The sequence below is a fragment of the Ictalurus punctatus genome, chromosome 21 (genome assembly GCF_001660625.3).
Source record: "Ictalurus punctatus breed USDA103 chromosome 21, Coco_2.0, whole genome shotgun sequence".
In the NCBI taxonomy this organism is placed as follows: Eukaryota; Metazoa; Chordata; class Actinopteri; order Siluriformes; family Ictaluridae; genus Ictalurus; species Ictalurus punctatus.
The window spans coordinates 11,287,501-11,305,000 of record NC_030436.2 but is presented as its reverse complement, the minus strand read 5'-3'; the positions used below and the strand labels follow the sequence as shown (position 1 = coordinate 11,305,000).

The 17,500-nt window shown below is 36.8% G+C and overlaps 3 protein-coding genes across 5 annotated transcripts in view; all 3 read left to right on the top strand.

Moving 5' to 3' along the window:
- The window catches only part of igfbp6a (insulin-like growth factor binding protein 6a), a 3,839-nt gene extending 2,930 nt beyond the window's left edge, over positions 1 to 909 (top strand). The window contains exon 4 of the mRNA XM_017450722.3: positions 1 to 909. This exon is cut by the window's left edge and continues 142 nt beyond it. The gene's annotated coding sequence lies outside the window, so the exon portion shown is untranslated.
- LOC108255073 (G-protein coupled receptor 182) overlaps positions 1 to 17,500 on the top strand; it is a 130,175-nt gene that overhangs the window by 112,312 nt on the left and 363 nt on the right. Inside the window, exons 1-3 of one of the 3 annotated variants that reach the window (XM_053674044.1) lie at positions 13,623 to 13,685; positions 14,859 to 15,574; positions 16,024 to 17,500. The exon at positions 16,024 to 17,500 is cut by the window's right edge and continues 363 nt beyond it. In XM_053674044.1, coding sequence (XP_053530019.1) covers positions 16,024 to 17,094 — 1,071 coding nt within the window. In that variant the 5' untranslated portion in view covers positions 13,623 to 13,685; positions 14,859 to 15,574 and the 3' untranslated portion in view covers positions 17,095 to 17,500. Of the gene's footprint in view, positions 1 to 13,622; positions 13,686 to 14,858; positions 15,575 to 16,023 lie in introns of those variants that run through there. The other 2 variants (XM_053674043.1, XM_017450724.3) reach the window with 2 other exon arrangements.
- pip4k2cb (phosphatidylinositol-5-phosphate 4-kinase, type II, gamma b) lies at positions 1,092 to 12,496 on the top strand. Its single transcript, XM_017450723.3, has 11 exons — positions 1,092 to 1,945; positions 2,882 to 3,040; positions 3,313 to 3,410; positions 5,192 to 5,288; positions 6,854 to 7,003; positions 7,961 to 8,107; positions 8,451 to 8,489; positions 8,695 to 8,808; positions 11,204 to 11,468; positions 11,680 to 11,783; positions 12,058 to 12,496. Exons 2-11 carry the CDS (start codon positions 2,885 to 2,887, stop codon positions 12,139 to 12,141), a joined length of 1,254 nt encoding a protein of 417 aa, XP_017306212.1. The 5' UTR covers positions 1,092 to 1,945; positions 2,882 to 2,884; the 3' UTR covers positions 12,142 to 12,496.

Sequence of the window (17,500 nt, the reverse complement as noted above, 5' to 3'; positions counted from 1 at the left end):
ATTATTATTATTATTATTATTATTATTACATAATACTGAAACATGAAGAGACGGCGATGTGCCATGCAGTGCACTGAATATGTTTCACAATGATCAGATCCTCTATCTCCCCCTAGTGGCCTTGACCTTAACGTAACTCAGTATAATTACAACATTTGCACATTGCATGTAACTCTCGCATTCTCCTGACAGTTTTATATGAAAAGTCTTTTGTACAGTGTTGAATTATCACTACACATGCTGAATTAGTTCATTGGAAGACATATTTTTATTTTAATATCTGCACAAAAACACATTTATGTAAACACATGCAGCATTTAATTACGTTTAATTTGATTATTTGGTATTAATCCAGCACTGCAAAATGCCAATTAACACATAAAGCACTAAAACGACTCACACAGTATTTATATAACTGCTTAACACAATTTAATTGAAATAAAGTAATATATAGTGCTGAATAAACATCTAATGCATTTTAATTAGCATATGCAGTGTTGAAATAACAATCATCGCAGTCCAGTTTCAGCTCACTTTTATTTAATTCTGTCTTTATACCTCATTTTTTCTCTCTTTCTATTTTATCTCAGCATTTTTATACTCATGTCTGTGTTCTACTTATGTATTTTAATCTATTATTATTACTGTTATCATTATTAATTTAAAGTAATGTTTAGTACAACTGAACACCTCTCATCACACACTCTTCAGTGATATATATGATGTGCTATTACTCTAGGTTTTCCATGTGACACAAAACATACGGTCTATTTTATTAAAACATGTACTGGTAAATTAAAATCAACACATTTATTTATTGAAAGTTTTCTCTTTTTTTAAAAAAATATATATATATTTATCATAAAATTTGCAGGTTTCCGGGCTCAATTTTGTCACGGCTCATAAATCTGTAATATTCAACATTATTATTTTTTATTACGTTTTGTTCATATTTAAAATCTCTGTAACAAATGTAAATAAAGTGTTGCAACGAGAATGAAAGTGTGTTCTGTGCTGTTTGGGTCTGAGATGTAAAGCCATGTCTTATAGGTGTGAGGATTTAGACTTTCACTAAACCATTTTGGCACACAGTGAGCAAAAATATTCTTTTAATGAATCGTTGGAAAAAATGAAGGGTATTTAGCCTGTTAAGATAAAAATAAATACATGGAATCTTTTCAGACAGGGAAACTTTCTGTCCCCGAGCAAACTGAAATATTTTTAAGAGTGTAGATTAAGAGAAATTAAACAAAGAACGAAAGAGAAACAATAGAAGGACAGTGGGGAGGGGGAAGACAATCTAAGAAAGATGGCAGAGAAAAGATCAAATGAGGAAAAGAAAGAAAGAAAGAAAGATGGACAATACAAAGATAAGATAAAGGAGTGAGCAGAGAAAAAGATTAAAAAAGAGTAAAAGACATTAGAGAGAAAGAGCAAGTGTAGGAGAACAAAGCGAGAGAGAGAGTGAGAGACCAAGAGAGAGAGGGGGGATGTGTGTGTGAATGATAGAGAGAGAGAGAGAGAGAGTGAGAGAGAGAGAGAGAGAGAGAGAGAGGGAGAGTCACATGAGAATCAAATGACCATTAGCATGTTCCTTTGAGGCTCCACCAACACGAAGCAGCAGGAACCTCACACACTCTCGCACACTCTCAAACGTTCTCACATGCTCTCACACGCTCTCACACACTCGTTTACACACCTGCGCTTTTATATCATTGTTCTAATCGTTCTTCAACTTCACACAGAATCCTCTGTGTGAAATGATTTTACATCAGCGCTGAGGTTTAGGACTGGAGGAGGAGGAGGAGGAGGAGGAGTCATCGGGAGAAAAACACACACCTGTGGAGAGAACAAAGCGTCGAGTCGAGTCTCATTTTCTTTAAACATGCCTTCAGAGAGGGAAGTCTCGATGATGTGCCTTTTAAAGCAGGATCATTTTTGAGAGGTGGGGACTGGAGCATCTGTTATACCGTGTCTGTTACAAAGCGTCTGTTACACTGCGTCTGTTACACTGCGTCTGTTACACTGCGTCTGTTACACGGCGTATGTTACACGCCGTCTGTTACACCGCATCTGTTACACTGCATCTGTTACACCGCATCTGTTACACCGCATCTGTTACACTGCATCTGTTACACTGCGTCTGTTACACCGGATCTGTGACACTGCGTCTCTTATACTGCATCTGTTACACTGCGTCTGTTACACCGGATCTGTGACACTGCGTCTCCTATACTGCATCTGTTACACTGCATCTGTTACACCACATCTGTTACACTGCGTCTGTTACACTGCATCTGTTACACTGCGTCTGTTACACTGCATCTGTTACACCGCATCTGTTACGCCGCATTTGTTACACTGCATCTGTTACACTGCGTCTGTTACACCGGATCTGTGACACTGCGTCTCTTATACCGCATCTGTTACACTGCATCTGTTACACCGCATCTGTTACACTGCGTCTGTTACACCGGATCTGTGACACTGCGTCTCTTATACCGCATCTGTTACACTGCGTCTGTTACACCGCATCTGTTACACTGCGTCTGTTACGCCGCATCTGTTACACTGTGTCTGTTACACCACATCTGTTACACCGCTTCTGTTACACGGCATATGTTACACCGCTTCTGTTACATCACATCTGGTACACGGTGTCTGTTACACCACATCTGTTACACTGCGTCTGTAACACCATGTTTACAACACTGTGTCTGTTACTCTGCATCTGTAACTCCACATCTGTAACACTGCATCTTTCAGACCACGTCCGTAACACAGCGTAACTCTGGAATCTGGAATTCTGCATCTGTTACATTGCATCTGGATCTTTGCGTCTGGAGTACTTTGTCTGTAACACTGCATCTGTGTTAAACAGCAAATGGCGTCCCCAAAACCGGGCTCCGTCTCAAACCCCCCACCATCTAAACTGCGCCGCACCAAGAGCAAGAAGAAACACTTTGTCCATCAGAAGGTGGAGGTGTTCAGGGCCAGTGATCCTGTGCTGAGTGTCTTCATGTGGGGCATCAATCACACGGTACATCATCTCTACATCATTAACACTCACATTATTCAACTCTGGCACTGTTAGTTTACGCTTTGTGGGTTCTCAGTAACATGACCAGCTGGGGGATTTAGTCTTATTAACTTGAGAGAAAAGGAGGCTGGTGAGAGAACCAGCTGCTATGTGAGAACAGGAACGAACTCGTTTCACAGATGCTCCAACATAAACATGGGGAATTTGCTGTGCTGTAAGAGAAATAAAAAACTTCAGGGTAGTAAGAGTAACTCCGCTTCATCACACCACAGGTCAGTGATATGGTTCATGTTCCTGCGCCGGTGATGCTGCTGCCCGATGACTTTAAAGCCAACAGCAAGATCAAAGTGAACTACCACCTGTTCAACAAGTAACACACACACACACACACACACACACACACACACACACACAAACACACATCGAAATCTATCAGAGATCTGGAGTTGTCCGTATTTTTTGCCATTTGTTCCTTTCTTGTAATTAAGCTCACCTTCTAAACATTCTGTCTAATAATAGCCATCGCTGTTCTCGATTTTTTGTTGTTTCTGCTCTTCCAGTCATATACTACAGACATTTTGTCCGGATTTACAGATAAAGTCTGATGCTTCAGTGACTTTAAAGACTTGAGCACGTTGGTATCAGTGACTTTGCAAATCGTTAAGAAATCATAAAGCATGCACACTTTTATGTTTGTCTAGTTTGATAAATCTTTTGTCTAAAGATTTGATTTAATATTAACAAAAAGGTGACCAATCAGGTTACTGCTGAGTTCGATCATAAGTCTCTGTTCCTCTCTAGAAGGAGAATATATGTCTAAATTTCCTCATAACCAACGCAGAAGTGCGTTTTGTCTGGTGTTTTGGTAATAAATTCTCAAATCTAATATATATTCAGTCCGGTTTTAACATTTATATTCATGTTAAACCAAACTATTTGCATGTTTTACTACAATGCAAAAAATAATAATAATAATTATGTATACATAATGGTCCATTTTGTTTTGCTGAGATGTTCCTGAAACAGCATAGTTTCCAACCCATCGCCGCTGGCTGATGTCATCATCGTGCGCTGACAATCCCTGAACAAAAATTCCCTTTCTAACTCATAAATCAGTTTGCAAACCAAATCACCATGTTAATGAATTTAAGAAAAAAGTTTCTTAATTAATTTATAAAATATTGGCTATATTCAGCTGCAAAAACCAAACAAATCTAATAGTAATAATGTGTACATGTGCGTAGCTAACGAACATGAGGATTGTTTATTAGCGTTGCGTAAACGAAATCTTTAATTTATGATAAAAAAAATGACTGAATCTCAGCACTTTACCCAGCAGGTCTGCTGAGCTTAATGTTTTCCTCGTTTAATCGCCTACATTTATTGCATATTTTTAGGAAAACGCTTGCGATTTTGCCGTGGCATCATTTGTATCATTTGTATGATGCAGTCAACTTTGATAAATAAACACAGAAGAAAATCAACTCTTGCATTAAACCATGAACAAACAAAAAAAAACCTTTTGAAAAAAGAATCTTCTGGAATCTGTCTGGGAATTTTGTGCTTGTTTGGAGGATTTAGAGATTATGGCAGCATTGCAGATTATTTAACAGACTGTTTTTGTGTTCACTCTAATGAAAAGACAGGGCTTGAACACAGGAAACAAGGAACCTTTTTAGTTCCAAGAACTTTTTTACATTCCTGCTCTAGAGTCAGAACAGTGGAGGAACTTGTTTTACTGAGCATTGTTGATTATTTTTTCATATATAACAGAAGGAAACATTTTATATTAACCAACCTTAATAAATATTACTGATATTTTAACATTAATAAGCAATAATTTAAAAAAATAATGTTAAGCATTAATTAACAATAAGTGATAGCAAAGTCACATGCATCAATTCATAGTCCATGTTAAGGTTAAATGTCAAATTAGTCAGCTTAAATTACCATACACTGTGTTACTAAATATTAATAATTAGCTAAACGTTGATCATAAATATTGGGACCCGTCATTTATTTTGGGTTTGTTTTTTTTAGCCAATCGTATTAAAGATGATTACAGTTAAGACAACATTATTGTGTTAATATTCCAGATTGTGATAAACAGAAAGTGAAAGTTTAATAAATATATACTGTGTATCTTCACAGAGAAAACCTTCCTGGACACTTTAAATTTAAAGAGTACTGCCCGCAGGTCTTCCGTAACCTCCGAGAGAGATTTGGGATCGAGGATCAGGACTATCAGGTAAATGCTGGATATTTCAGTGTCCTGCCAAGGCTCCAGAGATTTTTGTTTGTTTGTTTGTTTGTTTGTTTGCTTGCTTGTTGAATGTAATACAATGGGAAACGAGTCGTCATAGCAGCTGAACTGAACTTTCAAGATGTTTCTTTACCCATTTTGTCGGTTTTATTCACGTTGTTTGATTTGTATTTTGGTATTTGAACATATGAGTTTGTGTCTTACGGCACATATAGGTGTGATGGTCAGGGATGCACATACTTTTGGCCATGTAGTGTCTATATAAAGTCTGAGTCAGCCGTGGCCATGCATGTTACGCTTGACCATTAGTAGGTCATATTACCATAACATGTATCTATGCAGGGTAAACCTGTGCTTGGAACTCCATAACCTCCAGAAACGTGTAAAACGCATCCGGTCTGAATAGGGATTTAGACAGAGAATGGTTTTTTCATCAAAAATCTATTTACATTGTCAAAATTGATCATATTGTCATTATAAGAAGAAAGAGAAAATGGCTACAAAAAAAAGATCTAAATGTTTATTAGGCGTTATTTCGAAAATGTCAGCTATAAAATCACAATGCCGCTACAACCCTAATCACAATCACACCACATGCGTTGCTCGGTTACGGCTTTGAACTTTGAAGGTGATGTCTATCGAGTACACATCATGTATTCCACAAAATGCCTCTAAATCACAGCATATTTGTAGCGCCAAAGTTTTTGGGTGTTTACTCTGGAGATTGAACCTAACACTGTACAGTATGTACTTCTATAAATGATACGTAATTCAATCAGCTTCATCGTGTCACTCATTGTAAGTACTGTAAGTCACTCTAAAGGACTTCCTGGGCGACTAATCCATAAACCACACGTTGTTTTTCACTGTTTGTACATGTGACGTGTCTCATTCAGGTGCGTTTTTCCATTCAAATGCGTTTAAGACCACGTGGTTTTATTGTCGTTGGTGTTTGCATGAGTGTTTGCATGGAGCCGATCCCAGTGGGCTGTGTTCGTTCTCACAACCTGAACATCTATACACCATTCTCCATACCAGCAAGCTTAAACATCTGGAGATAAAGAATTGCTCTTCCCACCATCCTGTAAAAATGCACGTAATCACCAAACAAACAAATAATTCTTACATTTAACAAATATGAGAACAGATTAACAGCCAGAGAAGGAGTTTACATTTTTATTTATTTTATAACTAAAATGTTTTATAACTATATGTTTATTCCAAGATTTCTGTCAAAAACGTTTTTGTATGTTTGTTTTCATTTTGGATGGTTGGATGAATAAATGAATTAGTTTTTTATTTGGTTATATATATTTTAAAACTTTTGTTTATTTATAAACAAGCACATTTATGTACAAATTCATTTTATGCATTTTTTGAATCCAAATTTTATTGTATGCCATTTTATTTATTAAAAATCTGTATAATGATACACAACTTTACAAAAATGACACAGGACTGACAGATAAAGACTAAAAGTCAGACTTCTTTCTTGTCTCCTTATTATTCCATAATTTGATGTACTTCATATTTTATTTATATCCACGCAGGCATCATTAGTGCGCAGTTCCCCCCTAAAGGACAGCGACAGTCAGGACGAGCATCTCCAGCTCACCTCATACGACCGATTACTGATTATCAAACAGATTTCCAGTGAGGAAGTGGAGGACATGCACAACATCCTGTCCGAATATCACCAGGTAATAAAGTGACAATTTTATATAATTTGATACTGATAACACAATATTCCATTCATCAATAGCGCATCAAATTCCATGTTCAGTTGCCTGTTTATAACTAAAATCTGTCTGACTCTTCTGTTCGATTCATTTTTCTTTGCATATCTCTATTTTATAATATATTTTAAAATGTTTTTTAAAAATTCCAGTATGTAAAAAATAAAACATTGAGGTAGACCTTTAAAAATTTTTACATAGTTTGAAAATAACCACACAAAAAAATTAATTACTAATCTTTAATATCACACTGCTGTTGGATTCTGGATTGTGATTGACCAGAAGGTGTTGATTAATTTGCTATAACAGCAGTCCTGACAGTAGCGCAGCTGCACATCACAGGTTTAGATTCATTGTTTTTTTAGGAATAACAAAAACCCTTTAAAGATATGTTGTTATTTAACAAAGAAAAACACTTGAATTCGTTGACGTGGTGAAGTTTTCTGTAAGGAGAAAGGTGTTTATGTAACATTAATGGAAGGAGTCTCCAGTGTCAGCGCTATTAACTGTAGGAGAGAGAATAAAGAAAGAAAATAAAGAGAGAGAGAATAAAGGGAGAGAATAAAGAGAGGGCTGGTGAGGGAACAACTTTTTATAGCTGCTATAACGTAAGGGAGAACAGGAACTCACTCGGTTTACTAATTAAATTGTTGGTAAATTGCTGTGGTGTAAGAGGAATAAATACTTAAGGACATGCTGTTAAAGGAAAATAATCAACATCTGGGTGGTAACAGTAACTCCACTTCATCACACCACCCCATCTTGAATTATTTTACTGTTACAGCACAACACACACATTATTTAATTCATACAGCTGTTGTGATTAGGCTCTGTGATTAAGGCATGGACCTGATTAAGGTGAGTAAGTACAGTACCTGTACTCTATAAATACTTTATGCTCATGAATGTGTGTGTTTCCAGCACATTGTAAAGAGTCACGGCGTCACGCTGCTCCCTCAGTTCCTCGGCATGTACCGTGTTACTGTCAACAACGAGGACACGTACTTCATCATCATGAGGAACATGTTCAGTCACCGGCTTACCATCCACACAAAATACAACCTCAAGGTAACGTGGGAAGGACAAATTCAAGTTCACGTTTCCTGGTTTTAACAACGTTCCGACTACGCATGTAGCTTGTGGATGTGGAATAAAATGAAAATGGCTGTAAATAAAACCTAGGTCACTGGAGTGAAAGTATTGAATGTAGCCATAAGACAACAGGATCTCCCCCTGGTGGTCAGGAGTGGTACTGACCAGCATTAACGAGAGTAAATTCTGCTGTTCTGTTTTGACCAAACCACTAAAGTATTTTGAGTTTATACTGAAACACAAAACTAGAGGACGTACATCTGACATATGTGGCTATTATAATTTCTTCATGTTTTTATTCTATTTTTTTTCTCTGTAGGGCTCTTTGGTGTCTCGTGAAGCGAGTGATAAAGAGAAGGTAAGAGTTTAAAAGATTATATTGTTGTTCAGCAAGGACTGTGTTCCAGATGGGTCCTGTGTAGTTTTTTTTTAAACTATTTTAATCCATGTTAGCGTTAATAAATATATTTTAATGAATTAATAGTTAAATATGAACTATACTACATCTGATACCAAGCAGGAATTAATTCAGGAGATGTTAAATAAATTGCTGGCCCTCACAGGAGAAAGATCTGCCGACATTCAAGGACATGGACTTCAGGAACAACATGCAGCGGATATATATCAGCGATGAGGAGAAGGAGAAGCTCATGGAGAAGCTCAACCGTGACATAGATGTGAGTCATGGCATGGACGTGAGATCATACACACACACACACACACACACACACACACACACACACACACACATATTAATTTCCTTGTGAGGACTTCCCACTTCCATAAGTGGACACTTCCTTCCATAAAGGGAATCTTTTAGTTAAATAAAACATGAAGTTTTTGTTTTTCTTTATGGGGACCTCAATGTCCTCACAAGTTTAAAACTGTAATATATAATATTCCTATCTTTGTCTGGAAAATTGACTGGTAACCATGGGGAAACATAAACAGGCTATGGTCAAACACATGTGCACACGCACAAATAAATAAATAAATAAATATCGTGTGTGAATACAGTATGACAATATTGCTTTAAAACATAGCTACTGTTTTACACACAATAATAGTTAGCCAATGGACCTAGCTTACTATTACTTGTTTTTGCTAGCTCTCTAGTAGTTGTTTTAAGCTTCCACAATGTAAAAATCAGCCTAATGTTAGCTAGCTTCCTAGTGATGCTGTTTAATGGTTTTAATTTAAAAATAGTTAAGACTAATTTTACCTTGACTACTCCTTTACACTGTATACTTTAGACTAATTTGTTGTCAAACTTAACTACTGTTTTAAACAATATAAAAGCTTACTGTTAGCAAGCATGCTAGTGCTTCGCTTAATTACAAGTTAAAATACTTAGACTATAACAAGCTAGCTTGTTAACAAATAACTGTTAGCTGGCATTTTTGTTTCCATATTACGAGTTTAAAGTGGCATTTTTTAATGGGATATGATCTGACATTTCAGAGTTGTTTTAACATAAAAATCTGATCTTTCTTTGCAGTTAAATATTGTGCAAATATTGTCTACATGACAACAATGAGCCCTTAGCTGTAGTGTACTTTACTTTGCATAGTATGCTTCTTGGTGTAATTATAAACACCAAATTTGTGACATTAGTTACAAAGATAGAAGCTTTATGTGTTATTAATTACACAACACACAGGATTGCTTTTACTAATGTGCTACACATATCACACATATAACAATAAACCCTTTAAGGAAAGATCAATACATTAAGATGACGCAAACATTACGCTGCACTAATATACATGATATGTTAAATATATATATATTTATATATATTTATATATATATATATATATATATATATTTATATTTATATTTATATATATAAATAAAATCATCTGCTGTGTTATAATGTAAGTAATGTAAGTGAGTATAAATGCTGAACATGCTGTTTAATGCTGATCTTTCCTGTTCTTGGTGAGGTTACTGCAGGTTCTATGGTCTTGTGACTGCTTGGCTCTGTCTGAAGTAAAGATAACAGTTTTAGTGATTTCTCAGCACCTATAGATCCGGTTTAAACAACAGCAGGAAAAGTGTACTAGTGAAAGAGAAGCTGGAAAAGATTCAAACCTCACATAATGTCTGTTTTATTACCGTGATGAAAAGCATTTCATTTAATTTATTTTCCTTATGTTAAAATGTTATTGTTAAATAAGTTTGAAATTCTTTTATAAGTAAGGGATAATCCACGGCTAGGTGTGCGTTACATGAATTTAACGTACACCATGGAGGCAAAGAACCACCAGATTGCATTAAAATGGTGTAATGCACACCTAAAAAAGCTGTCGTTGATGTTTGTGGTGCAAAATTTGACTGAAAGGATCAAAATAATGTTAATTTTCATTAGTTATTTTATATACGGGTCGTTAGATCTAGAATTCCGCCCGCTCGAAATCATACACAGAGATACAGTAGTGCAATAAGATTAAATTTATTTGAATGAATTATAAAAAATATTTATTAGAGAGAGAGAAAGAGAGAGAGACTGGAACTACCTGTGCATTATAGCACACCTTCCAACCAATCAGAATCGAGTATTCAGACAGACCATGGTATAATTTTTTTTACATTTTGTAAAGATTTTCTTCTATATGAGGGGACTATGAGTGGACCTGGTGCTGCTGTGATGGGATTTTATGGGGGGAAAAATTCAATTCCCCATTCAATTCCATTGGCCTTTTCTCTCTCTGACAGAGTCCATGCCTCATAATATGTGACTGACACACAGAAGCCACATCTCCTAATATGTGACTGACACAAAGAAGCCACGCCTCCTAATATGTGACTGACACATAGAAGCCACACCTCCTAATTTGTTACTGACACACAGAGACCACACCTCCTTCACTGAGACTGACACACAGCGGCCACACTTCCTAATTTGTGACTGACACACAGAGGTCACACCTCCTAAATTGAGACTGACAAAGAGGCCACACATCCTAATCTGAAAGGGACAAAGAGGCCACACCTTCTTTACAGGGCGTGATACACAGGCCACACCTCCTTCACTATGTGTGTGTGTGTGTGTGTGTGTGTGTTGTACAGTTCCTCGTGAGGTTAAAACTCATGGACTACAGCCTGTTGTTGGCGATTCATGAAATGGACAGAGGGGAGCGAGAGGAAGAGGAGGAGGATGAAGAATCCGCGTGTGAGGAGGAGGACGAGCAGGAAAACAACATGACCATGGTAGCATCAGCGTCTCTCAGCACGTCACCTGAGGGCGGAACCGGTTCTTTTCCCGCCCGTAGAACCGTCACTCCGGCAGAGTTTGATCCGCGTGTGGATGTTTACGGAATCCAAAGTGCAGCCGGTTAGTTTTCTGTATTTATGGATGAATTATTAAACAGAAAGAGGGGTTTATTGTGTAATTCGTGACATCTTTTATCGATTTGTTTGTGTAGTTGTTTGGGCTTATGAAGCTGTTTGTGGAGTCGTTTGTAAAATTGTTCGTGGAGTCGTACATGAAGTTAATGGCAGGAGTAAGAGATTAAACCCAACGCAGTGTCTCTGTTTCTCCTCAGGAGCTCCACAGAGAGAAGTTTACTTCATGGGGCTGATAAACATCCTGACTCATTACGACACCAAGAAAAAAGCAGCACATGCTGCAAAGACCGTCAAGCACGGAGTGAGTATCACAGCTACTAGGGTCTGTCTGCCTGCCTGCCTGTCTGTCTGTCTACCTGTCTGTCTGTCTGCCTGCCTGCCTGCCTGTCTGTCTGTCTGCCTGTCTGGCTGCCTGTCTGTCTCTCTATCTGCCTGCCTGTCTGCCTACCTCCATTCCATAAACAGAGGTGGAAGATCTGATACATCATGTTACAGCTGTCTGTCTTGATGTTACAAATGATTTATAATAAATGATAAATGATTGTTTGTCGTGTGTGTGTGCATGTGTGTTGCAGACAGGGGCGGAGATCTCTACAGTACATCCTGAGCAGTATGGCAAGAGATTCCTGGAGTTCATCGCCAACATTTTCACTCACTGAGTTCATTTTATCATAAATACTTTTATCCACAAGCACAGAGGCAGAGAGAGAGAAAGAGAGAGAGAGAGAGAGAGAGAGAGAGAGACAGAGAGAGACAGACTAACAGAGAGAGAGAGAGAGAGAGAGAGAGAGCGAGAGAGAGATTTACAGAGGTGCAGGTGAAGTGTGTGACTCGGCAGATACAGCGCTGGGATTTAAACACAACCTTCTGCTCACTACAACTGAACACTAACCACTGCTTATACAAAATGTCGAGAATGAAAAGAAAATGTATTTTACTGATAAATTCTTCTCTGTACCATGTTATACCTCAGATTAGTGTCAGATTTAATATTAAATTGCTTTCAAAACAAAACAGTTACAAATGTTTTCACTTCATTATTAATATTGTGTTCATCACAAAGATAGACAGATAGATTTGATAGAGGCCACGCCTCCTTCAGCAAGACTAACATTCTGAGAGGCCACACCTCCTTCACTGTAACAGACACACTGTAACAGACACACACTGTGACACAAAGGCCACACCTCCTTCACTGTAACAGACACACAAAGGCCACGCCTCCTTCACTTGAACTGATAGGTTCAAAGAGGCCACGCCTCCTTCGACAAGACTAACATTCTCAGAAGCCACACCTCCTTCACTGGGACTGACAGACACACAGAAGCCACATCTCTTTCAGCAAGACATTCACAGAGGCCACACCTCATTGGCTAGAAATACTGTTCTGAGAGACCACGCCTCCTTCACTGTAATTGACACACAGGCCACGCCTCTTCACTGGGATTGACAGCACTACTGTAGATATTAATATAAACAAGATTTTATGCTAGCAAGATGTTTTATAAATGTTACTGCTGGAGGAACTCTTCCTGATCCTTTTCCCAATCTGTTTTTAAACATCACAACACCTCAACGTGTTAACACAACATTTCCGTAAACATTCATTTTGTGAATTTTGAAGCAAATCTTCAATCTTCTTAGAACCTGTCAAATATGTTACGGAACATTCTTATAGCATTATCTGTTGTAGGAAACTGACCAAAAGAAAAAGGTTAACCGTGTAAAATCATCAGTATTTCATGGTGTTAATGTTAAACGTTAAAGTACAGCTCACAGCTATCTTAGCATGAGAAACTGGAATGAGTTTCAAATGACACAGTAGCAGTAGTGTGTGTGTGTGTGTGTGTGTGTGTGTGTGTGTGTGTGTGTGTGTGTGTGTGTGTCTGTGTCTGTGTAATCTATTGATGCACACATTGTTTTTGGGCTGTTTATTGAAAACCGTTTCCTCTTCAGAAGGACAAAAGCTCAGAGGTTAATGATCGTTTTTACTGTTTCTCGAATCCTGCTGAGGAAACAAAATCCCTTTTTTCCTTTTCTATTATCAGGAAGTGATAATGTTTAGGAAGAACATGACGTGTTTAGTCAGATAACGTGATTTTTCTTTGCGTGCATCTTGCTGAACCTCCAGTCGCACCAAAACAAGGAACCTGAGGGGAGTTCAGTCATTTATTCAAACTTTTTTGTACATTTTTGCATAAAGGTAAGTAAAATTCTCAATATCAATTCATGTAAAAACATATATAGTATAAATAAATTGTAATTATGTAATCATGTAATGATGTATAATTATTCACTTACTTTACTTACAATTTGTGTCTGTTTTGTTGCAAGCAGAAAATTTATTTATACGTTTTGAATAATTCTGTATAATTAGAGATTATTGGCATAAACTACTGCAGTACTGAAGAAAAATCTTCTAGGTTCAAATTTCTTTTTGTCTTTTTTAAAAACAAAATTTTTTAGAGAGTTTTACTTATGTAAAACATTTTAATAAGCTTTATTTCAAAGGAAAGTATTCAGAATATCTTCATGCATTCACTAAATCTACAGTTTATTATGCAATAAAGGAAATGTCTTACTTCTACAATACTACTACTATTAATTATTATTATTATTATTATTATTATTATCATCTTATACATTATATTTTACTCACCCTCAAGGCCACAAAATTCTGCATTGCTATTTCAAATTGAAAATGGTTACATGCAAATATATATATATATATATATATATATATATATATATAAATATATATATATATATATATATATATATATATATATATATATATACACACACACACACTACCCGTCAAAAGTTTGAACACACTCATTCTTTATTTTGAGTTTTTCTTTTGTTTTTAATTTTTCTTTTTCTTTATTTTGAGAATAATAATAAAGTCATAAAAACTCTGGAGTAACCCAAATGGAACTATTGGAATTATGTTGTGATAAAAAAAAAAATCCAAAATAAATCTAAATTATTTAATATTTTACCATTTTCAAAGTAGACGCCCTTTTTCGCCTAGAATTTCCAGAAATGTATTCTTGGCATTTTCTTGACCGATTTCTTGAGGAATTTCCCTGAGATGCTTTTTAAACAGTATTACAGGAGTTCCCACCTACGCTATACACTTATCGGCTGTTTTTCAGAATATTTCGCTCCAAGTCGTCCGTTTAAAAAAAATTTTTGGTAAATAAAATGTTAGTTTTCTAATGAAAGAAATGAATATGTATGTTTAATCATACACCTTCATATCAAAAGGTTTTTAAGATCATGAGAAACATTTCAGTTTCCTTGTTATTTCATGACATATTAAGATTATAAAAGGTCTGCAATTGATTCCAAGTGTTGAATTTGATTTTGGTAGCTGTTCATTGGAACTCTCAATATGCAAATGGCCAAGACAACTAAAGTGGATGACCACGGAATTCTTTCCTTGTTGAAGAAAAATCCCTTCACAACATCTAGCCAAGTCAAGAACAGTCCGGCGGAGTGGCGCATCATTGTCAAAGTCTACAATCAAGAGAAAGAAAAAAGTCTGACCAGTTCTGATGCAAGATTAACTTGTACCATAATGATGGGAAGAGAAGAGTATGGAGAAGGAAAAGAAGGGCTCATGATCCAAAGCATACCAGATCATCTGTCAAACATGGCGAAAGTAGTGTTATGGCATGGGGTTGTACGGCTGCCAATGGAACTGGGTCACTGGTGTTTATTGATGATGTGACTGCTGATAGAACTGCTGATAGATAGCAGGATGAATTTTGAACAGGACGGACCTTCACAGTCGGATGGATAATGACCCAAAACATATCGTGAAAGCAACCCAAATTAACTGTTCTTAAACGCAAGAAGGCTTCAACCCCATTTAGCTGCTTTTCATTTACTGAAATCAAAACTGAAGGCTTAAAGATCCATAAACAAGCAGCAACTGAAAGCAGCTGCAGTAAAGACCTGACAAAACATCTCAAGGGAGGAAACAGCATTTGGTAACATCCATGGGTTCCAGATTTCAGGCCGTCATTGACTGCAAAGGATTTGCATCCAAGTATTAAAAATAAATATTAAAAATTAAAAATAAATGTAAGCTTGTCCAATTACTTTTGAGCCTGTGACTCTGTAAAACATGGCTATAATTCCTAAACAGTTTTTGTTAAACTTCTAAAAGTCTACACTTCAATCACATTTTGATTGCTTCATTTTAAATCCATTGTGGTGGTGTACAGAGGCAAAATAACCAAAATTTGTGACTGTTATCACAGAGTTGAAGGAGACCTGCATTGCAAATTCCAAAACGATTTATTTAATAATGTAAATAATCAAGGATGCTTCACGAAAATAAAAAATAAAGATAATTAAAGGCAAATAATGTTGTTGAATGCAAACATGTATTAAAATGGATGCTACAAATAAAATATAATAATACAATAAAAAATAATGTACAGTCAGTAACATTTTGACATATGGGTTTTTGCATGTGTTGGAGCTTCTCCAGTTTGTCTAAACTGGTTTGAGTTTTTGTGTTTGAACAGATGGACGCTGAGAACAATGACACGGACTGGATCCTTAACCACTGCACCATCAAGGTGGACTGGACGTCTCGGCGTATCGGTCTCTTCCTGCTCCACCTCTTCATGTTCATCGTGGGATTGATCATGAATTTGACTGTCGTCTGGGTAAACTGGCAGAGACGCCGCACACGTAACACCGTCATATTCTGCATCCTCAACATGGGCGTGGCCGATACCATGCTGATGCTCTTCTTACCCATCTCCATGCTCGAAGTTGCTTTAGACCACGTTTGGGTTTGGGGTGATTTCTTGTGTCGCTTTTCGAATTTATTCATCATACTTAACATCCATGCTAGCTCATTTTTCTTAGCCTATATATCTGTTGAGCGTTATCTGTCACTGGTACATGGATCAGCACCAAAAACAACAGCCACATCAGAAAAGCGCAAGAGGAACATCATTTCTGCGGCCCTCTGGATTTTTGCTTTGTTTCTTGGCTCGTTAGAAACGGTACACGTTCGTGTTTTAGGACACAATGAACCGGGATGCTACTTGGTGCCTGAACATGACTTAGAGAAGTGGTTCAGCTCTCTCGTTATTATCCACTTTTTGGCGCAATATTTAATACCGGCTGTGATTATGGTGACTTTTAACATGCTAACAGCCCGAGCAGTGAGATCGTCTCCTGAAGTTCAGATCCGGAACATTGACGACATTTGGTTCCTGCATGTTTATTCCACCGTTTTTATCATTTGCTGGCTTCCATTTCATCTAACCATGGTCCTCATCTTGGTGGACCTGACACAACCACATTTATTTACCTGCAACACAGTCGAGCAGCTCTTTTTCTCCTACACTGTCGTAAGAACAATCGCGTTACTCCAGTGCTTGGCTAATCCCATCCTCTACAGTTTTCTAAGCAGGAGCTTCCGCAGCAAGCTTATTAACCTCATTTTGAGCCATTTGCCACAGGACGTTGTTCCTAATCAAGGAACAGATCAACATCCTAACCGAGTTGAAGGTAAAGGAAATGGAGGGAAGGCAAACAATACGGCTGAAAACAACACCAGCCAATCAGATGGAGGACCATAAAAAAATGGATTGATTCACATTCAAAGTTTGAAATGGAAAATTCAGAATTTTACACTATGACCATACACTATGTTTAATGAGTATCATTTACAGTTATGTTAGAAATACTAATCATATGTACAGTTAAATATTGCATTATACAATACATTATACAGTGAAAAGATGTCTTATGATCATTAAAGTGTGTTATGTACAGATACTGCTAATAATCTAGCAAACTTCAATATTAAAATCATGTCTTTACATTTTATACATATGGAATTTTGTGATATATGTATGTATAAATATCCCTATACACAGATAATATCATCATGTAATGAATCTACCAAACAATAGGATGCGCTGTTTTCAAATTCAAATGTCTAAACACACAGTTGTAAATGGTTGTGATGTAATGTGAAATGGT